Source organism: Hyla sarda, chromosome 1 (assembly GCF_029499605.1).
Source record: "Hyla sarda isolate aHylSar1 chromosome 1, aHylSar1.hap1, whole genome shotgun sequence".
Lineage (NCBI taxonomy): Eukaryota > Metazoa > Chordata > Amphibia > Anura > Hylidae > Hyla > Hyla sarda.
Window position 1 is genome coordinate 409112685 of NC_079189.1, and position 26931 is coordinate 409139615.

Sequence of the window (26931 nt, forward strand, 5' to 3'; positions counted from 1 at the left end):
TTTCGTTTCTACGCAGTGCATATTTCGGTAAAAATTACACCTTATCATTATTCTGTAGGTTCATACGGTTAAAATGATACCCTACTTATATAGGTTTGATTTTGTCGCACTTCTGGAAAAAATCATAACTACATGCAGGAAAATTTATACGTTTAAAAATGTCATCTTCTGACCCCTATAACTTTTTTATTTTTCCATGTATGGGGTGGTATGAGGACTCATTTTTTGCGCCGTGATCTGAAGTTTTTATCGGTATGATTTTTGTTTTGATCGGACTTTTTGATCACTTTTTATTCATTTTTTAATGATATAAAAAGTGACCAAAATACGCTTTTTTGGACTTTGGAATTTTTTTGCGCGTACGCCATTGACCGTACGGCTTAATTAATGATATATTTTTATAGTTCGGACATTTACGCACGCGGCGATACCACATATGTTTATTTTTTATTTTTTTTACACTGTTTTATTTTTTTTATGGGAAAAGGGGGGTGATTCAAACTTTTATTAGGGAAGGGGTTAAATGACCTTTATTAACACTTTTTTTTTACATTTTTTTGCAGTGTTATAGGTCCCATAGGGACCTATAACACAGCACACACTGATCTCTAATGCTGATCACTGGCGTGCATTAACACGCCTGTGATCAGCATTATCGGCGCTTGACTGCTCCTGCCTGGATCTCAGGCACGGAGCAGTCATTCGTCGATCGGACACCGGGGAGGCAGGTAAGAGCCCTCCCGGTGTCCGATCAGCTGTTCGGGACGCCGCGATTTCACCGCGGCGGTCCCGAACAGCCCGACTGAGCAGCCGGGTCACTTTCACTTTCACTTTAGAAGCGGCGGTCAGCTTTGACCGCCGCTTCTAAAGGGTTAATACCGCACATCGCCGCGATCGGCGATGTGTGGTATTAGCCGCGGGTCCCGGCCGTTGATTAGCGCCGGGACCCACGCGATATGATGCGGGATCGCGGCGCGATCCCGCTTCATATCGCGGGAGCCGGCGCAGGACGTAAATATACGTCCTGCGTCGTTAAGGGGTTAAATACCTTCAGGGGGGACAGAATGTCCTCCATTACGATCCTGCCGACTACAGCTCTATAGGAAAGGAAGGGGAGGGCAGCCAGCAGCTCATTGGATGCCTGCAGCAAGATGCTGCAGGCTATTGGCTATGGCTGCACTGGGGGGGGGGGGGGCTTACACGGAGCTCACAGTGGAAGCCTGCGTGAGTTAGCAGGACAGCATGTGAGTTAGTGTGGGTTCACACTACGTTTTCTCCCATACGGGAGCGCATACGGCAGGGGGGAGCTAAAACCTCACGCTCTCGTATGCCTTCGTATGCGCTCCCGTGTGTCATTCATTTCAATGAGTCGGCCGGAGTGAAACTTTCGGTCCGGTCGGCTCATTTTTGCGCCGTATGCGCTTTTACCGCAGTTTTAGGTCCGGGGGAAAAGCGCATAAGGCGCAAAAATAAGCCGACCGGACCGAACGTTTCACTCCGGCCGGCTCATTGAAATGAATGACACACAGGAGCGCATACGAAGGCATACGGGAGCGCAAGGTTTTAGCTCCCCCCTGCCGTATGCGCTCCCGTATGGGAGAAAACGTAGTGTGAACCCACCCTAACAGGAGGCAGAACGGGGCACATTAAACAACTATCTGTCAGTTGCTGAAGTTGTCAGCGCTGTCAGATAGCTGTTTGTATGATGGACCCAACACACAGCAGCATCATATGTCGATGGTGCCTTCAACATACGATGGGCTCTGAGAGGCCATCATATGTTGAAATGATCATATGTCGGGGCCATCATAAGTCGGGGGTCACTGTATATAAAACTCAATGTGTGTATGTATGGGTATATGTTCCAGCATCACGTCCAAACGGCTAAAGATATTAACATGAAACTTGGCACACATGTTACTTATATGTCAACAACAAGCATAGGATAGGTAATTTAACCCTTACTCACCCCCATTTTCCAGGGGCGGGGTTTATGTTTAAAGTTCCATACAAGTCTATGGGAAATATATGTTACTGCATAACTTCCAAACGGCTTGAGATATTTCGATAATACTTGGTCACATGTTACTTATATGTCCACTTAAAATATAGGATAGTTAATTTAACCCTTAACTACCCCCATTTGTGAGTGTCAGGGTTTTTGTTTAAAGTCCCATGCAAATCAATGGGAAATGTATGTTCCCACATAACTTCCATAGGGCTGGAGATATTTCAATACCTGGTACACATATTACGGGTCGGGGTAGGAGGTTGACATAGGAGGTCAGGATAGGAGGTAGGGAAAGGAGGTCGAGATAGGAGGACGGGATAGGAGGTCGAGATAGGAGGTCGGGATAGGAGGACGGGATAGGAGGTCGGGATAGGAGGTCGAGATAGGAGGTCAAAATAGGAGGATGGGATAGGTGGTCGGAATAGGAGGTCGAGATAGGAAGTCGAGATAGGAGGACGGGATAGGAGGACGAGATAGGAGGACGGGATGGGAGGTCGACATAGGAGGTCGGGATAGATGGACTGGATAGGAGGACGGGATAGGATGTCGAAATAGGAGGACGGGATAGGAGGTCGGGATAGGAGGTTGAGAAAGGAGGTCGGGATAGATGGACTGGATAGGGGGACGGGATAGGAGGTCGAGATAGGAGGTCGGGATAGGAGGTCGGAATAGGTGGTCGAGATAGGAAGTCGAGATAGGAGGACGGGATAGGAAGTCGAGATAGGAGGTCGGGATAGGAGGTCAAGATTGGAGGACGGGATAGGAGGATGGGATAGGAGGTCGGGATAGGAAGTCGGGATAGGAGGTTGAGATAGGAGGTCGAGATAGAAGGACGGGATAGGAGGTCAAGATAGGAGGACGGGATAGGAAGTCGGGATAGGAGGTCTAGATAGGAGGTCGAGATAGGACGGGATGGGATAGGAAGTCAGAATAGGAGGTCGAAATAGGAGGTCGAGATAGGAGGACGGGATAGAAGGACGGGATAGGAGGTCGGGATATGAGGACGAGATATTGGGTTGGAATATGACAACAATATATGAGGACGAGATTTAAAGTCAAAAGGTTCCTCTGTTGATTTTCCTCCACAAAAAGGATTAGGAAGGAAAAACCAGGAAACTCCGGGTACTCAGCTAGTATATATAAAACTCAGCGTGTGTGTGTATGTATGTATGTATGTATTTATGTATGTGTGTATGTTCCAGCATCACGTTCAAATGGCTAAAGATATTAACATGAAACTTGGCACACATGTTACTAATATGTCAACAACAAACATAGGATAAGTGATTTAACCCTTACTCACCCCCATTTGCCAGGGGCGGGGTTTATGTTTAAAGTCCCATACAAATCAATGGGAAATGTATGTTCCCACATAACTTCCATACGGCTGGAGATATTTCAATACCTGGTACACATATTACGGGTCAGGATAGGAGGTCTGCATAGGAGGTCTGGATAGGTGGACAGGATAGGAGGTTGGGATAGGAGTTCGGGATAGGAGGTCGAGATAGAAGGTCGGGATAGGAGGACGGGATAGGAGGACGGGATAGGAGGTCGGGATAGGAGGTCGGGATAGGAGGTCGAGATAGGAGGACAAGATAGGATGATGGGATAGGAGGTCGGGATATGGGGTTGGGGTATGACAACAATATATGAGGATGGGATATGAAGTCAAAAGCTTCCTCCTTTGTTTATTTTCCTCCCCAACAAGGATTAGGAAGGAAAAACCGGGCAACGCCGGGTACTCAGCTAGTCTATATATATATAAAACTCAACATGTGTGTGTATGTATGTATGTATGTAGGTGTGTATGTTCCAGCATCACGTCCAAACGGCTAAAGATATTAACATGAAACTTGGCACACATGTTACTTATATGTCAACAACAAACATAGGATAGGTGACTGAACCCTTACTCACGCCCATTTGCCAGGGGCGGGGTTTATGTTTAAAGTCCCATATAAGTCAATGTGAAATATATGTTACTGCATAACTTCCAAACGGCTTGAGATATTTCGATAATACTTGGTCACATGTTACTTATATGTCCACTTAAAATATAGGATAGTTAATTTAACCCTTAACTACCCCCATTTGTGAGGGTCAGGGTTTTTGTTTAAAGTCCCATGCAAATCAATGGGAAATGTATGTTCTCACATAACTTCCGTACAGCTGGAGATATTTCAATACCTGGTACACATATTACGGGTCGGGATATGAGGACGGGATAGGAGGTTGGGATAGGAGGTTGAGATAGGAGGTCGGGATAGATGGACTGGATAGGAGGATGAGATAGGAGGTCGGGATAGCAGGTCGTGATAGGAGTTCGAGATAGGAGGTCGGGATAGGAGGTCGGGATAGGAGGACGGGATAAGAGGTCGGGATAGGAGGTCGGGATAAGAGGTCGAAATAGGAGGACGGGATAGGAGGTCGGGATATGGGGTTGGTATATGACAACAATATATGAGGACTGGTTATGAAGTCAAAAGCTTCCTCCTTTGTTTATTTTCCTCCCCAACAAGGATTAGGAACAAAAAAACGGGCAACGCCGGGTACTCCGCTAGTGATATTTATAAACTTGTGTTCTGTGACTCACAGGGCCCTTGTGGTTCTGCAGAAACACAAATGTAACAATTAATATATGGTTGATACAATAAAATCAATAACAGCAAATAATTTTTTTTTAAAAGATATAAGAAATATAGGAGTAATAAAATCCTTTAGAAAAGTGTCAACACATCAATACCGGTAAAATTAGAGAGGTAGTAATGTAAAATGAAAAGTAGTCTCTCTATTAGAACGATCTTGGACTTAAATTGCAGTTTTTACATATAATTTGTATTCAATTGAATGAATGGCATGTCCTATGTGTTCTCTCACTTGGGAGGTAGATAGTATACAGCGATTGTTGTAAGTATAACTATGCAGAGTTAGTTGGTAACAACTAGCTCTGCATAGTTATACTTACAACAATCGCTGTATCCTATTTACCTCCCGAGTGAGAGAACACATAGGACATGCCATTCATTCAATTGAATATAAATTATATTTGAAAACTGCAATTTAAGTCCAAGATCGTTCTAATAGAGAGACTACTTTTCATTTTACATTACTACCTCTCTAATTTTACCGGTATTGATGTGTTGACACTTTTCTAAAGGATTTTATTACTCCTATATTTCTTATATCTTTTAAAAAAAATGTATTTGCTATGTTATTGATTTTATTGTATCAACCATATATTAATTGTTACATTTGTGTTTCTGCAGACCCACAAGGGCCCTGTGAGTCACAGAACACAAGTTTATAATTATCATATAGAATATGTTATTTAATAAATCAAGGTTATTCCGATATTCTCGACTCTGAGCCCCAATTTCTGTATTTTACAAGACCTAATTTAGCTCATGAAGCATCTTGTACTCCGGACATTTATTTGTCTTTGATAAAATTCTTATCAAAATCGTGTCCTAACCCGAAAAAGGGCATCGACCGTTCATTTCAGTCTATTCAGGATAAGATCTTTGATATTTTAGGCCCTATTACTAAAATTTTGCATATGACTGAAGAGTCCATCTCTTCTGAGACCCCTTTGAATATTCAAGTCCTGAGAGGATGTGCTCAAAGGGCAGTCTATTTACTTGGCAATACAAATGCAGCTCTTAATTGTGAACGCAGAAGATACGTTTTGCTCAGACTTGACCCCCAATTGGTCAATTTAGCTCAATCAGAACCCTCTACTTCCACCGAGGGTTTCTTATTTGGAGACTCTTTTGTTAAAGAGCTAAATAAATATGTTGGTTTGTTTTATTCCTTGGAGAAAGCACAGACCTCCATGAAGAAAGTTTTTAATACCAAGGTTTTTGGCAAGGCAGGAGCCGCTTTCCCGGCCGCCAATTCATGGATCGTAGATCCTACAGAGGCTCTTCATTTTATGACCGCAACCCTTAACCACCTGCCTTTCATCAACCAACACCCACTTCCCACCCAGAGGTTGCCCATGGAGGGCTAGAGGTCAAAGAGGATACCCCAGATCTCGCCCTTCTTCAGGTAAATCTCTTTTTTCCTCTACAATCTCAAATTCCTCTAGGTGGCAGACTAACCCATTTTTTTCCACAATTGGTCTACCATAACATCAGATTCGTGGGTGCTAAACACTATCATAGGATATCAGATAGAGATGTACACTCTTCCGATTCAGTAGGAAATACCTCATCCCCTACATTTTTCAAACAAAGACCAAGATCTCATTGCATCAGAAATCAAGGAACTATGTTCCAAAAATGCAATCAGTCAAATACTTTTTCACACACCAGGTTTTGTAAGCAAACTATTTCTGGTGAAAAAGAAAGACGGAGGTCACCGCCCCGTCATCAGCTTAAGACATCTGAACGGATGTGTAAGATACCAACAATTCAAAATGGAGGGCATCCATTTGTTGAGAGATCTATTGTGGCAAGGAGATTGGTTAGTCAAAATAGATTTAAAAGACGCTTATCTCACGGTGCCTATGCACCCCGATTCTCCACCTTATCTCCAGTTTGTGTGGGACAACATCAAATGGCAATTCTTAAGCCTTCCCATCGGTTGTCTTCCGCTCCATGGTGTTTCACAAAATTGATGAAACTGGATGTTTCTCATCTTCGGAGCCGAGTTGTCCATCTAATTATTTATTTGGCAGATTCCTGGTCTCTCATTCACCGCCACATGCAGTGGACTCTTTCTCTCCTAATCTCACCTGCCTCAGGTCCCCCTGGACCCTCTGCATACAGGGTCCCTTGTCGCCTCAGCACCATCCTGGGCTACTGTTGTGGGGGGCGCACCCTCATCTCCCGCTCCGCTGCCAAATACTTTGGGACTGCCTGCTGCTCCTGCTGCGGGGGGGTCCTGCACTCTTCCCCCGGACCGCCATCTGCATACCCAGGACTGGGCCTCCTCTCCCTCCTCCCTTCCCTCTCCTGCCCCTGAGGGTACTCTGGCCACCTTGAAGGTCGTCGTCCCCCCCCGTGCTCCTGTATCTCCCTCCCCTGTGATTATGTTCTCTGCCCTCAAGACTGGGGGTTCGCCGGGCCTGGCACCCCTGGGACCTCCTGTGGGCCCTGTGTCCTCCTCTGGGAACCCTGTGGGATCAACTTCTTGGGACAGCCTCCCTGATATTGAGCTGGAGTGTTTGGGACTCCATGCTCCCACACCAACGCCTTTTGACCTCAGCCAGTTGTTATCCCAAATTCCAACCTGAGAGAACTTTCGGTCTTTAATTCCTGAAGTCAAAGACGCCTGCCGCAACGAAATTGCCTCTATTCGCCAAGACTTAAAGCATGTTTCTGGCAGAGTTGAGAATTTAGAGGAGGCCCATGATTCCACAAGGGCGTACATTGCTCAGCTCCAATCCACGGTTGCATTGCAATCGGAGTTCCTCTCTGACATGCATAACCACTTGATAGATTTGGATAATAGAGGACGCCGGGGGCTCCCTAAAGCCAACCGGTAGGAAGACCTGCATGTTACCCTGGAAGCTATCTTTAACCCCTTCCCGACCTATGACATACCTGTACGTCATGAGTGGGAAGGTGTTCCCGACCCATGACATACAGGTACGTCATGAACATTTTTGCCACTACTCGCGGCATCCCGCAGCGCCCGGTAAGATGGTGGCTATCACTGATAGCCAGCCATCTTACCATGCAACCACGGGGGGTTTCATCCATTTCATCCATTATACAGTGGTCTCCAAACTGTGGACCTCCAGATGTTGCAAAACTACAACTCCCAGCATACCAGACTGCCAAAGCATCCTGGAAGTTGTAGTTCGGCAACATCTGATCCTTGAGATATTGCCAAACTACAACTTCCAGCATGCCTAGGCAGTCTGGGCATGCTGGGAGTTGTAGTTTTACAACAACTGGAGGCACACTAGTTGGGAAACATTGTCCGTTTCCTAACTCAGTGTTTCCCAGCCCGTGTGCCTCCAGCTGTTGCAAAACTATAACTCCCAGCATGCACTGACAGACCATGCATGCTGGGAGTTGTAGTTTTGCAACAGCTGGAGGCACACTGGTTTGGAAACACTAAGTTAAGTAATAAACTTTCAAGTGTTTTGCAACCAGTGTGCCTTCAGATGTTGCATAACTACAACCCCCAGCATGCACAGACAGCCAAAGGGCATGCTGGGAGTTATAGCAGTATGCCTCTAGCTGTTGCATAACTACAAGTCCCAGCATGCCCTTCTGCAGTCACTGCATGCTGAGATTAGTAGTTTTTGCAAAAGCTGAAGGCACACTGGTTGCGAAACACCAGTTTGTTATCTAACTCCGTGTTTCGCAACCAGTGTGCCTCCAGCTGTTGCAAAACTACAACTCCCAGCATGCACGGACAGCCAAAGGGCATCAGCTGGATGTTTGCCCCCCCCTCCCCCCAATGTGAATGTACAGGGTACACTCACATGGGCGGAGGTTTACAGTGAGTGCTGAAAGTTTGAGATGGCACAAATTTTGCGCTGCAGCTCAAACTCCCAGCGGCAAACTTGCTGTGAACCTCTGCTCGTATGACTGTACCCTAAAAACACTACACTACACTTACGTCTGGTACACTACTGTTTCCAAAATGGAGCCTCCAGCTGTTGCAAAACAACAACTCCCAGTATTGCCGGACAGCCATTGACTGTCCAGGCATGCTGGGAGTTTTGCAACAGCTGGAGGCACCCTGTTTGGGAATCACTGGCATAGAATACCCCTATGTCCACCCCTATGCAATCCATAATTTAGGCCTCAAATGCGCATGGCACTCTCACTTTGGACCCCTTTCGTATTTCAGGGCAACAGTTTTGGGTCACATATGGGGTGTCGCCGTACTCGGGAGAAATTGCCTTACAAATTTTGGGGGGCTTTTTCTTCTTTAACCCCTATGAAAAGGGGAAGTTGGGGTCTACACCAGCATGTTAGTGTATAAAAATTTAATTTTTTACACTGACATGCTGGTGTTGCCGCATACTTTTCATTTTCACAAGAGGTAAAAGGGAAAAAAGACCTTCAAAATTTGTAATGCAATTTCTCCCGAGTACGGAGATACCCCATATGTGGGCGCAAAGTGCTCACAACAAGGCCCAGAAGGGAGAGTGCACCATGTACATTTGAAGTGATTTGCACAGGGGTGGCTGATTGTTACAGCAGTTCTGACATAAACGCAATACAATAAATATCCACATGTGACCCCATTTTGGAAACTACACCCCTCATGGAATTTAATAAGGGGTACAGTGAGCATTTACACCCCACAGGTGTATGACAGATTTTTGGAACAGTGGTCTGTGAAAATGAAAAATACAATTTTTAATTTGCACAGTCCACTGTTTCAAATATCTGTCAAACGCCAGTGGGGTGTAAATGCTTACTGCACCCCTTATTAAATTCCATGAGGGGTGTAGTTTCCAAAATGGGGTCACATGTGGGGGGTCCACTGTTCTGGCACCATAGGGGCTTCCTAAATGGGACATGCCCCCCAAAAACCCTTTCAGAAAAACTCACTCTCCAAAATCCCATTGTCGCTCCTTCCGTTCTGAGCCCTCTACTGCGCCCGCCGAACACTTTACATACACATATGTACTTACTTGAGAGAAATTGGGTTACAAATTTTAGGGTGATTTCTCTCCTTTTACCCCTTGTAAAAATGCAAAAATTGGGTCTACAAGAACATGCGAGTGTAAAAAATGAAGATTTTAAATTTTCTTCTTCACTTTGCTGCTATTCCTGTGAAACACCTAAACTGTTAGAACACTTACTGAATGTCATTTTGAATACTTTGGGGGGTGCAGTTTTTATAATGGGGTCATTTATGGGGTATTTCTAATATGAATACCCTTAAAATCCACTTCCAACCTGAACTGGTCCCTGAAAAAGTATGATTTTGAAAATCTTGAGAAAAATTGGAAAATTGCTGCTGAACTTTGAAGCCCTCTGATGTCTTCCAAAAGTAAAAACACGTAAATTTTTTGATGCAAACATAAAGTAAACATATTGCATATGTGAATCAATATGTAATTTATTTGGAATATCCATTTTCCTTACAAGCAGAGAGTTTCAAAGTTAGAAAAATGCAAAATTTTCTAAGTTTTCATGAAATTTTTTGATTTTATACCAAGTAAGGATGCAAGTATCAGTGAAATTTTACCAATAACATAAAGTAGAATATGTCACGAAAAAAACTATCTCGGAATCAGAATTATAAGTAAAAGCATTCCAGAGTTATTAATGTTTAAAGTAACCGTGGTCAGATGTTCAAAAAATGCCCAGGTCCTGAAGGTGAAAATGGGCTGGGTCGTGAAGGGGTTAATCTTCTCCTGGGTGAATCCCACAAGATTAAGCTGGACAGAGCACACCACGCCTTACGCCCTTGGCCCTCTAACAGCCCTCCTAGGGATGTTATTTGCTGTGTGAATGACTTTCAACTCAAGGAGGTTACCATGGCTAAGGCCCGAAACTTTGACTTTCATATTGCTCCTATTCAGCTATATCAGGACCTTTCCTGGATCACTCTCCGGAAGAGGCGATTTCTCCAACTGCTTCTGGCAGTTCTTCAAGATCACAATGTCCCATACCGCTGGAACTTCCCCTTTGCCTTGCAAGCCCGTAAAGACGGACGCACTGCTGTTCCACACTCCCCATCTGATGTCCCGAATTTCTGTTCCATTCTGGACCTTCCTCCCCCTCAGGTGCCTGATTGGGGCATCTCCCCTCCACCCCACCTCTCCCTCCTGTGTGGCAGCCGGTCCGCAATCGTCGGTCTGGAGGAGAGACGAAAGTATCCCCCCTAACCAACGGGGCTCTCCTACTGCCCCCCTTGAAATTGGGCCTCACTGCCGACTGGGGCGCCACTGGTGTCTGTGGGACTTTGCTATCTCATGTTATGTTCGTGGGTCCTATGCCTTTAGCTACTCTATTGCACTTATTATACTGTTGTTTTTGGACCTGTACTTTGTTCTAGCTGGCGGTCACCTATACCTGCTGCCTTTTGCATGGCCTCGTGGGGTGAGCCTCTCGGGTCGGGTTCCCCCTCTTCTCGATGATGTCCTCTCATCTCCCCCCCGAGGCCTTCCCAAACGTGTTCTTTGATAGGAGGTTTTTTTGCTCCTCGGTTTTACTACTATCTTGGGCCTCATCTTTGACCCAGTGGTCAATTGTTTTTTTGTTGATTTATTGTCTTCCTGTCTTTGTTTTTGTGTTTCTGCCTCCATCTCTGTGTCTTTCTCCCCCCCACCCTGGTGTGTCCTGCTCCCCCCCTTCCCTCCCCCCTCTCCTTTTTAGGCCTCTGGAGGTGTCTATGTTTCCCTCTGATTCCGGCTTTCCTCGAGGGCGCCTGCGTTCGTGGGACTTCTCTCCTCATGCTTAGGTGAGTGGATTTTCTTTTTCAGCTTCTTCTGCCCCCCTCCTCTCTGACCATGGCTAAGTGTGTTTCCTTGAATGTAAAGGGCCTAAACTCCTCCCCCCAAGCGGCGCCTCTTGCAACGGGAGTTGGTCTCGCAGAGAGCTGACATAGTCTTTATTCAGGAAACACTTTGACCACTCTGGTACTTTCCAATTTTTGCATCATTTGTACCCGCTTTGCTTTTCGGCTTCTTCTGGTAGGAAGACAGCCTAAGTGGCAATTTTGGTATCCTGGTCCTGTCCCATCCAGGTCTCCTCCACCTATACTGACCCCCATGGCCACTGTGTGATAGTGGAAGGTTCCCTCGGGGGTAAACCCTTGCTTTGGTGCAACGTCTATCCGCCTAACGCGTCTCAGATCCCCTTTTTGCGCCGGGTCCTTACTCGGTTACACTTGGCTTTTTGGCACTGATTTTAACCTTATTTTTTCCCCTTCAATGGATCGCCACTCAGCCCTTGGCAATCCTGCCCCTCCCACTCAGCTGCATCTCGCTTCTTTGTTCCGTCCCTTGATTGGATCCTCCTCCCTCTATGATCTCTGGCGGATTAATCACCCTACCAACAAATCCTTCACTTTTTACTCCCACCCCCATAAACTGCATACCTGCATAGACTACTTTTTTTGGCAATCTCCCTATGGTTCGCATGCTCTCTTCTGCTTCTCTTGATCCTATTTCCTGGTCTGACCATGGACCGGTCCTTATTAGTGTTGCTCGTGAATATTCGCAATGCAAATTTTATTCGCGAATATCGCATATTCGCAAATTTGTGAATATTCGCGAATATAGCACTATATATTCGTAATTACGAATATTCGTTTTTTTTTTTGTTTTTTCACAGTACACATCACATTGATCACCCCTCTCTGCTTCCAGCTTGTGTGGTGTAAAGAAGGCTCTAATACTACTGTGTGAGACTGGCCAGTGGCGTCTCCAGCATTCATATTTAGGGGGGGCACATGGGGGGCCAGTGACAAAAGTGGGGGGCAATTTTAAAACGTGTGTGTGTATGTGTGTGTGTGTATATATATATATATATATATATATATATACTTATATTTTTTTTATGTATATATATCATAAATAAATATGCACACACTGGGGGACATGTATCAAAGATTTTACCCCTGTTTTGTGTGTATTTTTTTGCTCAAAATTTTGCGCAAGCCCTTTTTTTGCGCAATTTTTTTTGCGCACGTTTTGGTAGAGCATGTCCTCCAGATGTGGCTGAATCAGGGTACCTTGGAGTGACATCTATAGTACACATGGATTTATTAACTGCGTACTTTTTTTTTACACCAAAAATTATGCCGCAAGAGCTGTTTTTTTTGCGCAAATATAAGCCTATAAGCCATCTTGGACTTAATGTAGCAAGATGCTCTAAATCATTGATTCTATTTTCCAAAGAGGGGATTGAGGAGACGACTATATTTACCCGCAATTTATGAAGCTCATTGCACTTGATTGATAAATTTAGCGCTTCTGCACATAATTTAGAATTCGGGAAAAGGGGTAAAATGCTTCTACCATACACAAATAATGATACATGTCCCCCACTGTGCAGAACATGTTTAATTAAAAAAAATGTAAAAAAAATGTAATTTAAAATCTTCATACATTCTTGTTGCACAATTATGATTTTTTTCCGTTTTTGCCGTAGATTATTGGGTAAAATGATTGATGTCACTACAAAGTAGAATTGGTGGCGCAAAAAATAAGCCATCATATGGATTTTTAGGTGCAAAACAGCTGATCCTGTGATTTAATGGGTTTTAATGATAAACTAGCAGTGTGTTCACATGTTGTCCTTCCAGAGGGTTCACTTTCCCTCCTCCAGTGTCCACAGGTCACCACAGGTCACATTACCAGAAAAATTTATGGAAAAATCGTGGCAAAAATTGCGCAGCTTTACCGTGATTTACGAAAACTCGCGGTAAAAATGCGCAATTTTGCCGCGATTTTTCCCAAAAATTGTTCTGATAATGTGACCTGTGGACACTGAAGGAGGGAAAGTGACCCCACTGGACTGCTACTATAAACATGACCCAGCCCCAGGATATACTGCTGATCAGGGGGGAGAGAGGGAGGACACGCGACATCACTCACCTAACATGAAGCTGCTGTGTGTTCCGGAGGCCTGTAAGTTCTCGGCCCCGTCCTCTCCTGTGCTGGGGGCGGAGCCATCATCAGGTACCTTTATCCCTGCAGCTGCAGCGGGCTCTTTACCCAGCTGGTCAATCTGCCCCTGGCCCCGATACTAGTATACTATTTATTTTAAATTGGGGGGGCACAAGGTGGGGCACGGCCTGATCTAGGGGGGGCCATGGCCACCTCTGCCCCCCCCCCTAGCGACGCCACTGAGACTGACGTGCGAATTTTCGCATATGCATATATATGCATATGCATATTTCTACTTATACTACAAAACCTTTTCTGCTCTTCTTCTCCCCCACCTTGTCTCTCTCTTCAATTCTTTCATAGGGGTGAGGGGATCCTGCAGTCTTTTTTGCACTCCTTGCTTACCCTCATCCCCAGGCCGGGAAAGGATCCCCATGACTGCACCAGTTACAGGCCCATAGCCCTGCACAATACCCACTTGAAGCTGTTTTCCAGAATTCTGTCGGCCCGTCTCGGTTGTCTCCTCCCCTCCCTAATTCATAAAGATCAGGTGGGCTTTATTCCTTGCCGCCAGGGGGGGGATAACACAAGGAGGGTCTTCAATCTGATTGATCTGATTAACCGGCGGTCTGAGCAGGCTGTGGTCCTTAGTCTGGATGCAGAAAAGGCCTTTGATAGGCTGGGCTGTTCCTTCCTTTTTGCCACCCTTCGGAAGTTTGGTATTATGGGCAATTTTTTTACTGCACTGCAGGGTCTCTACTCCTCCCCTACAGCTTTTTTCAAACTCCCTCACGCCTCATCTTCTCACTTCCCTCTCTTTAATGGAACTAGGCAGGGGTTTTTGTTATCTCCACTGATTTTTGCTTTATGTATTGAATCCTTAGCTGCCATGATTCTTGGGAATGCGGACATCTCTGGTATAGCCCTCCATGATAGAGACTTCAAAATCTGTCTCTTTGCGGATGATGTCTTTCTCACCCTTTCGAGACCTCTGACTTCCCTTCCTAACCTTTACAGGGTTCTCCGCTCTTATGGTATCGTTTCTGGCTATAAAGTTAATCTTTCTAAAACTGAGGTATTGCCTTTGAATCTCTCGTCTTCTCTTTCTGCCCAATTGCGGGCTGCCTATTCTTTTCGATGGTCACCTGCTGCTATTACCTGCCTTGGTGTTCGCCTCACTTCTAGCTACTCCACTCTTTATTCTGCTAATTACTGTCCTCTCTTCCAACACCTTTGCTCTCTCATGGACAAGTAGCGGTCCCAATATATCTCCTTTTTCGGGCGCATAGCAGCGGTTAAAATGACCATACTTCCTAAACTGCTATACTTTTTTGAAATGCTGCCAGTGCGTGTGCCGTTGTCTGCTCTGCAAGCGTTCCAATCAGCCATTTTTCGTTTTATCTGGGATGGTAAGAGGCATCGCCTCCCAATGTCGGTTATGTTGGCGAGTAGGCATATGGGGGGTTTGTCAGTACCGGATGTTGCTAAATGCTACTGGGCTGCCCATCTGCGCCACCTAGCTTCTTGTTCTACTTACCATGCCTATAGCCATTGGATGGAGCTCGAGAAACTGTGGTTGGCTCTGGTCCACCCGAATATGTTCCTCTGGAGGGCCGCCCCTTCTGTAACCCCCCCTAGCCCTCTGCTGGGACCTATCTCCTTCTCTACGTATGTTTGGGGTATTGCTGTGGGAAATTTCAGCTTTTCTCCAGTGTCTCCCCCTTGCAGTCTTTTCTTTATCATCCAGCTTTCCCTTCGATCCTCACTTCCAGCATGGTCAGGGAGTGGGGTGGTAGGGGGCTCTTCTGTTGGGCCGACTTAGTTGGACCCCTATTCTGGACACTGTTGTCCTTTGAGGACTTAGCTACCTCCTCCGAACGACTTCCTTATCTCCAACTCAGGCACTTCATGTCATCTGTGCTTGGCACTCATGTAGTCTCCCTTCTACGGCCTTTGAGCAGTTATGCCGATCGTGGCCGCAGACGAAAGGGCTCCTCTCTGACATCTACTCTATTATTACTGCCCCCTCTGACGGGCCTGCCCCATCACATTGTTACATGAGCCGTTGGGAGGAGGACTTGAACACCCCTATCACCCTACCCCAATGGCGGATAATTTGGCAATGGGCTTCTAAGGCTTCCATTTGTTCAGCATATAAGGAAACCCAATTTAAGATGTTAATGGGCTGGTATCACACCCCTGCGCTGCTTAACAAACTGAATCCAAATATTCCTCCCCAATGCTGGCGTTGTGGGGTGGGGCTGGGCACGGTCTTTCACATATTCTGGTCCTGTCCTATCATTGTTCCGTATTGAGACATGGTGAAGTAACTGATACTGGAAGTCCTGGGTGCTCAGGTCCCCTTGGATCCCCGGGTCTATTTATTATACCTCTCCAATCTTACCCAAACGGCCATTTAAACTGTTCATGCACATGGTCTTAGCGGCTAAGACCCTAATTGCGAAATGGTGGAAACTAACCCTTCCCTCATCAGAGACTGATCTGGTGGTGAGAATCAGGGAAATACGCTCTCTTGAATATCTTACTGCCTCTCTCAATAACTCTTTACCTCTCTTCCTATCTGTATAGTATCCCTGGGATGGGTTCCTGGATAGGCAACCTCCTTAGCACTCCCATTTCCTCTGACACTATTTTTTCTTCCCATCTTTCCATCTTTCTTTTTCTTCCCCCTACCCTCCTTCTCTACCCCCCCCCCTCCATGTCCTCTCTGTCGTCTTGTCGTTGTCCGTGTTTGTTCTATCTAGTGGAGATTTGTACTTCTCTGTTTTGTAGGAGCCCGTTCAAGGGCCTTTTGGGATTAACCCAGGAGATTTTGCACGTATACGCAATAATTGACAGTTGAGTATAATGAAAGTGACATTTTTGCACTTGATTACCTAGATATCTCTCCTACCTGTTTTTTTCCCCCCTGGTATTTTATTTTGATTTACACTTTGCCCTAATATGTATCTTGTGTTGTTTTACCTCTGTATTGAAAAACTTTAATAAAAATTTACAGTAAAAAAAAAAAAAAAACTCTCCCTGCCTACTTGCCCATCCACCCTAAATGGTGGATCAACTACTGGGTGCCGGTCCCTCCATGAACACATACTAATAAACAGTCGGTTGCAAGCCAGAAACATAACAGGAACATAGAACTCTGTTAATAAGTTCAGAGGGAACAGATCAGTGAGCAGCACCGAGGACACTTAAAGACTAGTGGTAAAGCACAGAGAAAAACACTAGCTAACTGATCATGTACTCTATGATCAGTGCATGTACAAAACTCCAAAGATCTGAAATCATGAACTAATAAACAAATAGAGTTCAAAACACCAGACAAGGAAAACGGATGAGTCAACATGGACTCCAGAAACAATAGGAATTAGCTCAATCCCAAAGGGGTAGACAAAGGGAATAAACAATACCCCCAGAGTACCCTACACAAAGGTAAAAGAGATCTATTGCTAAACAGGAATAAACACAATCCCTAAACTTCCAGTTTAACAGGACCGGTAACAGGGATACCTAGTTACAACTCAGAAAAACGGATAGAACACAATATAATTATAGAACACTGTTCACACTGAACACATGACAGGAATAATCGCAATCCCTCAGAAAACCTCCAATAGACAAAGGATTGTCCCCATGGAGCAGAAACAGGGATGCCTAGTTACAAAACCTCCAGTAGACACAAAGTCCCCATGGAGCAGTAACACAGTGTGAACAGATACATAGCAGAAAGGATATACAAATCCTAAAACCGACTATATAAACAGAGATTAAAATCTACTAAGAGTATGCCTCTAACCATGGGTAAAAGCCCAGAACATATATCAAAGATAAATGCAAGGTGCATGCTAAAACATAGATAGTAGATTAAAAGCTCAAAACAAGGAGTGTTTCACCAAGCTCCATAGCAGCATGTTCATATGTAAATCACCAGCTCTTAGGCTAGACAGAGCTGATCTTATGTAGACACACCCTAAACCCTATTGGACAGAAAGCCAAAAGCTTTAACTATTCCTTGACCAGGGAACATAAAACTATTCACACACAAGCAATCCAATAGCTTTGTGTGAACACAGACAAAAACAGACATGACACATTTTTCCAGCCCCATTGCATTACAGGGCTCTTCAACTACTAAAAGCCTTACATTTGCAAAATGGGCTAGGTTACTCGGACAACATTACCTTAAACTTAGAGGCCAGACAAGAACTCCTTCTGTGGTGTGATCATGTTCAGGCATGGAATGGAAAGTCAATCTTTAATTCCATGCCGGTTCTCATCATAGAATTGTATGCAAGCCTCCTTGGATGGGGCGCCAAATGCGGCTCCTTTTCCACAGGTGGCAAGTGTTCCATAGAGGAATCTCTACTCCATATCAACTGCTTTGAATTACTAGCGGCTTCCTTCGCTCTCAAGAGTTTCGCAAAGCAAAGATCTCATTGTTGCATTTCATTAAAGATGGACTATATATCGTTAGTCCAATATGTGAACCGTTTAGGAGGTACGAAATCGAAACTCCTAATGGAAAATGCTGAGAATTTCTGGCATTTCTGCTTAGACAGGGATATCAGCCTCAAAGCAGAATATCTTCCTGGGATTTCCGATTCAGTAGCAGATTGGAATTCCCACTGTCTTGTCTATTCGAGCGTTTGTATGTTGGATCGGGAGATCTTCCAGCATATCAATCTTCTTTGAGCACCTTTGTATCTGGATCTTTTTTGCATCCCAGTTGAATCATCAACTACCTCGATTTTTCAGCTGGTGTCCAGATCCCGAAGCCCTAGGCGTGGATGCTTTTCTTCAGACATGGCCATCAAAGATTCTTTATGCCTTCCCTCCCTTCGCTCTCATTCCGAGAGTCCTATTACATGTGAAAGCTCAGAAATCGACCTTGATCTTGATCACACCATGGTGGCCAACTCAGACGGGGTTTCCTCACATTCTGAGTATGTCAATCGATTTTCCCAGAATTCTTCCTTCATCGCATTCCATTCTCCTCAATCCATCGGGATTCGCTCATCCTCTCATTCAATCGGGACTTCTTTCTCTAGTAGCCTGGCTCATATTGGGTCAGAAAGATCTGATTTGGACTTTCACAATTAGCTCAAAACATTTTATCAGAAGCCTGGGCTGCAGGTACAAGAATTGCCTATTGTTCCGCATGGATCCCATACATGCACCTTTGAATCATATAATACATTTTTTATCTGAATCTTTTGATTCAGTAAAGGCTTATTGTACTACCAATGTTTACCGTTCAGCCATTTCTTTTTATCACAAAACTTTTAACCCCTTAAGGACCTGGGCTTTTTCCGATTTTTCATTTTAAATTTTTCCTCCTTAACTTTAAAAAATCATAACTCTTTAAAATTTTCACCTAAAATTCTATATGATGGCTAATTTTTTGCGTCACTAATTCTACTTTGTAATGACATTAGTCATTTTACCCAAAAATCTACGGTGAAACGGGAAAAAAAATCAATGTGTGACAAAATTGATGAAAAAACACTACTTTGTAAGTTTTGGGGCTTCCGTTCTTACGCAGTACATTTTTCGGCAAAAATGACACCTTATCTTTATTCTGTAGGTCCATACGGTTAAAATAATACCCTACTTGTATAGGTTTGATTTTGTATCACTTCAGAAAAAAAATCATGAATACATGCAGGAAAATTTATATGTTTAAAATGGTCATCTTCTGACCCCTATAACTTTTTTATTTTTCTGTGTTCAGGGCACTCATTTTTTGTGCCGTGATCTGAAGTTTTTAGCGGTACCATTTTCGTTCTGATCAGACTTTTTGATCACTTTTTATTCACTTTTTTGTGGTATAAAAAGTGATCAAAAATGCGCTATTTTGGACTTTGGAATTTTTTTGCGCATACGCCATTGAACGTGCGGTATATTTTTATAACTCAGACATTTCCACATGCGGCGATACCCCATATGTTTATTTTTATTCTTATTTACACTGTTTTTTTTTTATTCTTGGAAATGCCGGGTGATTCAAACTTTTATTAGGGGAAGGGATAATTCAAAGGGTTAATGATTTTTTTTTCACTTTTCTTACGCAATATTATAGCCCCTATAGGGGGCTATAACATTGCATTAACTGATCTTTAACACTGATTGATTCATCTCCATAGGAATGGATCAATCAGTGTTTTTGGCGATTGATTGCTCAAGCCTGGATCTCAGGCTTGAAGCATTCATTCGGCGATCGGACAGCGCAGGAGAAGGTAAGAAAACCTCCTCCTGTGCTACAGCTGTTCGGGATGCCGCGATTATGCCGCAGCGATCCCGAACAGCTCCCTGAGCTAGCCGGGCACTTTCACTTTCGTTTTTAGCCGGCTTCAATATGACGCCGGGCCTGCCGCGATATGATGTGGGGTCGCCATGTGACCCCGCATTATATCACAGGACCGAGACTCATGACGTACGCGTACGTCATGGGTCCTTAAGGGGTTGATTACTTACCTATAGGTAAACATCCTCTTATTTGTAAATTGCTTCGTGGAATTTGTTTTAAATGACCCCCTACTCCCAAATATCATTCTTCTTGGGATGTTCACATTCTTCTCAATCTTTTGTCTTTTTGGCCAGATAACGATCTTTTATCTTTAAAACATTTATCCATCAAACTGATGGTTCTTTTATGCCTGATATCTTTCAAAAGAGTTTCAGATGTTAAGGCTCTGAATATTTCTCATTGTAATTTTTCTCCTCATGGTGTGCATTTTTCTATTTTTAGACGCACCAAAACTAGTTTAAGTAACATTTTTTATCTTTCTTTTCCTCATAATGAACATCTTTGTGTTGTTCGTTGCTTAAAAGCTTATGAATTAAGGACAACTCCTTTTCATCTTCCTTCCTCTTCACAACTTCTCATATCTTATGTTAAAGGACATCTTCCTGTTTCGTCTCCCACCCTAGCTAGATGGGTCAAATACGCTATGTCTTTAGCGGGCATACATACTTCTATTTTTGGCGCTCAGTCCACTAGGTGCGATATGTCTACTACAGATTTTCAATCTGGTGGTGCTCTATCTGATCCTCAGGGCTGCAGATTGGTCTTCTGAGTCTACTTTTTGTGATTTTTATTTTAGACCAGAACCTCATGTAACCATGGTTCTCATATAATTGGACTATATTTTTTCTGATATGTCATATTATATGTTCTATTATGTATTTTTATGCCAGCTTTGAACTTGCATAATAGGAGTCTCTTGTCTCGTGATAATATTGTGGATTTTCCTAGCCTTGGTGCAGGAAAATATAGATTTTATTAAAGACAAGAGTTTTCTGGAGTTTTGTTCTATGAATTCTTCAGTATGTTCCAGACCTGTTCATTATGAGGTTATTCCAGTTTCTTCAAAGATACAGTTCGCATCAAGAAAGCGGATGTCACAGTTGGGACCAGCGGTTTTATGGACTATGCTACCTGCTGATTGGATAACGTTCTATCCCTCATTTGCATATTCATACATGTTTTCTCTTTTTCTGTTACATGATTGGTTGCTGCTGCAGTAGTAAAATAAAGTCATTTGCATAATATTCGCCTCTTGTCTAATAATAAAATCTATATTTTCCTGCACCAAGGCTAGGAAAATCCCCAATTATACCCACCCTGAGCATGATTCACATTCCCTCAGTCTCATATTCACAACCTCTGAACCTAGTATTCCTACCCTATTTTGCAAAAAGGTTCCTGCCCATTTGACAATTCAGTGAAAAGTACAGTACAGTCAACCAAAAAGTAAAACCCCTATATCTCATGAACCTAGGGCCTGAGCAAAAAAGTTAAAAGTTGTTTGAATTCATGTATGGTTCAGACTTAACAATATTCCCTGAGAAAAATAATAATGATACAACAGTTTAAGTGTTATTAGCTTAGCTATACAGTGCCGTATAATAATAAGACCACATTTTATTTGTAATAAATGGAGAAATTGTGTATGTAATTGTATATGTATTGGTGGGAATATTTTCTGTTTATTACTGTAAGGTTGCATAACATTGTCTATGTTAGTCTATGCATAGTGCATGTATAGGGTACACAGTGATGTTTCTATCTCATAGTTCAATAATAGTCCTACAGTATCCTTTTTTTTTTAATCTAGTATACTGTAAATGATACTGTGATAGGTTAGTTTGTTAAATGGACCAGACACATATATTATATAATATGGATATGCTTCATTGTGGTTAATTTCTTCCCTTTTCTTCTCAGAGGTTCTTCATCCTTCCAGTGTCATCCGCCTTCACTTCCTGAATCCCCCTTACCTGAATCCAATTCCACTACAAAGTATGAATTGCACTGCCTCCCACGCCATAACCTTATGTTTCTTAAAACTCACAAGACAGGTAGTAGCACTATCATTAACATTTTGTTCCGCTATGGAGAGAAGCATCAACTCCAGTTTGCCTTCCCACGTGGACGTAATGATTTTGACTACCCAAGGTATTTCCAGCGTTGGAAGGTTGAGGGATACCAACCTGGCTTATGCTATAATATAATTTGCAACCACATGCGATACCGTCATTCAGAGGTGAACCTACTGATACCCCCTGATACAATGTTTGTCACAGTGCTGAGAGATCCAGCTCTACTTTTTGAATCCTCATTTCAGTACTTTGCACATGTTGTACCCTTAACTTGGAAGTTACCAGGTGATGGAAGTGAGCAGAAGATGGACACCTTTCTGCAAAACCCAATGGACTACTACGACTCCAGTGGATTCAATGCTCACTACCTGCATAACTTGTTGACATTTGACCTGGGATATGACAATGAAATGATTTTAAAGGACCCCAGGGTATCAAACTTATTAAAGGAACTTGATAGTCGTTTTCATTTGGTCATGCTGTTAGAGTATTTTGATGAGTCTTTGCTGCTGTTGCGTGACTTGATGTGTTGGAACATGGATGACATACTTTATTTCAAACTTAATGCTCGAAAAGATCTTAGTGGCTCACGTTTGAGTCTGGAGTTATACCAACTAGCACAGGAATGGAATGCAATAGACACACTTATCTATCGACATTTTAATGCAACGTTCTGGAGAAAGATTGAAAAATATGGAATGGAGAGAATGAGAAAGGATGTTCTAGAATTAAAGAGGAGAAACAAAGAACTTAAACAAGAGTGTATTGCAGGAGGTGGCCCTGTAGATGCCAGCAAGATACAAGAATCTGGACTACAGCCATGGCAACCTTTTGGGCACAGGTTTATCCAAGGATATAACCTTAGAAAAAACATTTCAACTAAGTACAAGCAGCTGTGTAGGAATATGCTAACTCCTGAAATACAGTACATGAGTAAGCTAGGAGCAGACCTATGGCTGACACAACTGTGGGGTAATATTAGGGCACTGTTTAACTTTTAAAAAAGTGGGTGGGTAAAGCAGGAATTATTGTGTGCAATAAATATGCTGGGACTCACATACAGGATTTCAGATGACCATATATGTGATGCCCATCTTTTGAACATCTTTTCAAATGTTTATATTTTACAACTTGGCGTGCTTATAGAAAAAATTATGTTTTTTTAAATACACATGTTTTTATATAATAATATAATTTTATTCTGAATTTAATTAAAAATAATAATAATAATAATTAAAATGCCTGCAGTTCCACAAAAGTAATGCTTAAAATAGTGAGTCATGATCAATCTACAGTATAGGAGGAAAAGATAACCTCAGTTAGGCTGGGTTCACACCGCGTTTTGTTAAATACGGCTCCCGTATACGGCTGGGAGGAGGGGGGCGGGGAAAACTGCCACTGCGGTTTTTGAGCCAAAGTCAGAAGTGGATCCATAAGGGAGGAGAAGTGTAAGTCCTTCCTTTATATGTCCTCTTCCTTTTGAGTACACTTCTGGCTTTGGCTCAAAAACTGCAGTGGAAACTTAGCCTTATAGACTTAAAAACACCAGGAAAAAAAAACACTGTTTTTCCCTGCATTTTGGCATTTTTACCTTTGTGTGGAATTTGCCTTTTTTGGCCCCTTTGGTGTTTTTATTTCAAAATGTGTTGGGTACCAAAAAAAAAAAAAAAAAGGATGCAGTAGGGATGGAAAAAAATTTATTTAACGAAATGTTTTTTTTTTTATAATAAAGTGTGTGTGTTTCACTTTTTTCTTCTTCATTTTTTTAAGTAGTACTACTACTCCCAGCATGGAACAGACTGTTCCATGATGGTAGTAGTAGTACCTGTACTAATAGAAAGATAATCCTATCTATAGCAGAGATGCGGAGCGGCTCTATACAGCACTCGCATCTCTGCACTATACTCTGGGCCGGCCAGTGATATGAGGCCGGTCACTCATTCATATTTTCCGAGTGGGGATTGGCCGGATGGTGGCAGCCAATCACAGCTCTCAGAGGGAAATATGAATCAGCAATGTTCTAATCATATCACTGGCTGGAGTAAAGTGCAGAGATGCTGAGCGCCAAAGAAAGACGCTCCGCATCTCTGCAATAGACGATCGCAGTGAGTGTAACTTCTGACACCTGTTGCGATCTGTCTATTAATGCCGGTACTACAGCTCCCAGCATGGAGCAGAGTGTGCTCCATGTTGGGAGTAGTAGTACTTGCATTTAAGGACAGATCACAGCCGATGTCACTACTGACACCCGCTGTGATCTTCCTGTATAATGTATAGATGTGGCCGGGGGCTCTTCTATGGTCCCCTGCACTGCCGTATATATACACCTATTCATATTTCCCACAGAGAGTTGTGATTGGCTGGACCCATCTGGCCAATCACAGCTCTCTGTGGGAAATATGAATATGTGTATATATACGTCAGGGCAGGGGACCATAGAAGAGCGGCTGGCCGCATCTATAAATTATACAGAAGGATCGCAACGGACCCGGGGTGATCTGTCAATTAGTACAGGTACTACTACTCTCAGTGTGATCCATGCTGAGAGTAGTAGTACTACCTAAAAAAAAATGGGGAAAAACACACAAACTACATTTTTATTATTGTCGGCTACATTTTTATTGCCCCGCCTGCACACATAAATTGATCCCTGTTTAAAAATGTATAACAATTTCGTTATAAAAAAAAGATACATTTTGTTTCCATCACTACTGTATCTTTTTTATAATAATTTTTTTTAATGGTACCCTATGAATTAAAAAAAAAAGTGTATCTCCTTCACTTTTTTGGATCCAAAAAAGAATAAAAAACGCCAAAGGTAAAACCAACATGGCGTTTTTCTTGGTGTTTCTGCTCTCCCATAGACTTCTATGGGAGGAAAACTCCACGATTTCTGTGCAAAAAACGCCAAACTAGGTTTTGTTGGGCATTTTGAAAAACCAGCCTCTGAGCCAAAAATTGCTGAAAATCCAAAAAGGATTAAAAAAAATGCCAAACTGAAAAATGGCAAGTGGATCTGGCATTTTGCAGTTTACTAGTGACTTGCAGCTAACTTCTGGGCGTTTTTTACAGCATTTAAAAAAAAAAAAAAAAACTAAGTGGAATTCCAGCCTTATGCTGAAATTGCAAGGCAAGTTGGAAGGGTAGGACAAATACATAATCTTAAGTACAAAGTTTTGTTGACATTATAAGGAAACACATGGGGGTTTTATCAAAACCTGTGCAGAGAAAAAGCTGATCAGTTGCATAGTAACACTTTTTAAATATGTCTCTGATAAATAAAAGAAGCGATCTGAATGGTTCCTATGGGCATTTGGTCTGCTTTTCTTTTGCACAGGTTTTGTTAAATCTCCCCAAAAGTCACTAAAACAAAAGGCTGTGGCTCCAGGAAAGAAGACTTTCTTCTGAGGCCATCAGAGGTAAAATAGGTGCAACTGGAGTTTGTCAGATTAGGAACAATAAGACTCAGAGAGAAATGGTAATGGCTACTTCATTGAATTCAATAGTGCTCTGAGTGCGGAATACTACATTAGGGTGCGTTCACATGCTAGTAGCTAACAGCGAGTTTCCTACTATGGGAAACCCATGCGAGTTACGCTACCATTGATTTAAGTGGGTCCGCGGACAGTCTGCAAATCTGACACTATTGCGGACTGTCTATGGACCCATTCAAATCAATGGTAGTGTAACTCGCAGCAGGTTTCCCGCAGCGTGAAACCCGCTGCTAGTAATAGCGTGTGAACGCACCCTTATCTTGGAAAAAGATTCCAGGAATCTTTTTCTCAGCAACTCGCATGCTTTTTTCGGCAAGATTCCGCTTCCTGACACACAGTAATAATATGCAGACTGTGGTTGATAGCAAAAGGCGTTCAACTATTGACCTGGCAGGAAACTGCCATGATGTGAACGCAATAGACTGCAGTATTTGCTCGATTACTTTTTTTTGTCCAAAGCAAGGAAAAATATAATCATGTCACCATTTGTGAGGAGCGTTAGGAATGCACAGATGACCCACAAGTTCTGTGGCTTAGAAAAAAAATGACGAAAAGAGAAATAGCATTCCGTTGGCAAAAATAAATAAAAAACTTGTTACTTTATTGATCCAGTTAAAACACCAAATGCAATGCAGTCTCACCCAGAAAGAGATCAACTTGATGCATTTCTTGGTTGCTCACATAATTATAAGCCTGTGCATAAGTGGATGCAGCTTGTGTACACTAAATTAAAAACATGAAACACAAATGAATATGCTCCTAGGACTACAACATAATTAACCCTTGCTGATTTTACACAATACATGGTATATTAAAGTGAGACACAAAGCTAAAAGGTTATATATTCCAAACTGTGACTATCATTAGTACGCTTACATATTATATATGAACATGCTTTCATAATCTAATAAATTATTCCAACAGCTTGGGCGCCAGAAAACGCAAGGAAACCAGGAAAGTATGAATAGTGACTTACATGTGATGTACATGTTTTACCTATTTTACAGTCCAATTTGTCAACATCAGCACATCATGACATAACTTATTTTTTACTGCTGCAGATATATTAATTCTATTTTTCTGTATAGAATTTAGAATCTTATACAAGCATGCAAAGTTGCAAAACAACGTTTCGAAAAGTTCTTATAAATGTGGCCACTACCTGTAGTAGGAATACAACAGCACTGTGCTTAAGTAAAGGTTATAAGTTATAAACTATTAAAGTATTTTTTTAGAATCAGTATTTTTAGACAGGGTATGTTATTTGTGTAACACAAACAGGGTATCTTTGTACCAATGGAACAGTGGGAGAATCATTAAGTGTGCCCTCCTTTCAATTCATAATGCCCTAGATTTTCATGGTTCTGACTGAGCCCTGTCAGTTGGACAGCTGGGAGGATTTTATGAATATAGTCTTTATAAAAAATTGAAAAACCATTAGAACTGCTCTTACTTTGTGATGGGAGGGGTGGATAATGTATCTTTATGGT

At 42.8% G+C, this 26931-nt stretch overlaps 1 protein-coding gene across 5 annotated transcripts in view; it reads left to right on the forward strand.

Moving 5' to 3' along the window:
* Nucleotides 1-24317, forward strand: part of GAL3ST1 (galactose-3-O-sulfotransferase 1) — a 174101-nt gene extending 149784 nt beyond the window's left edge. For all 5 annotated transcript variants that reach the window (XM_056528652.1, XM_056528657.1, XM_056528653.1 and 2 more), the window contains one exon: nucleotides 21793-24317. In XM_056528652.1, coding sequence (XP_056384627.1) covers nucleotides 21793-22948 — 1156 coding nt within the window. In that variant the 3' untranslated portion in view covers nucleotides 22949-24317. The remainder of the gene's footprint in view (nucleotides 1-21792) is intronic.
* Nucleotides 24318-26931: the final 2614 nt, after the last annotated feature.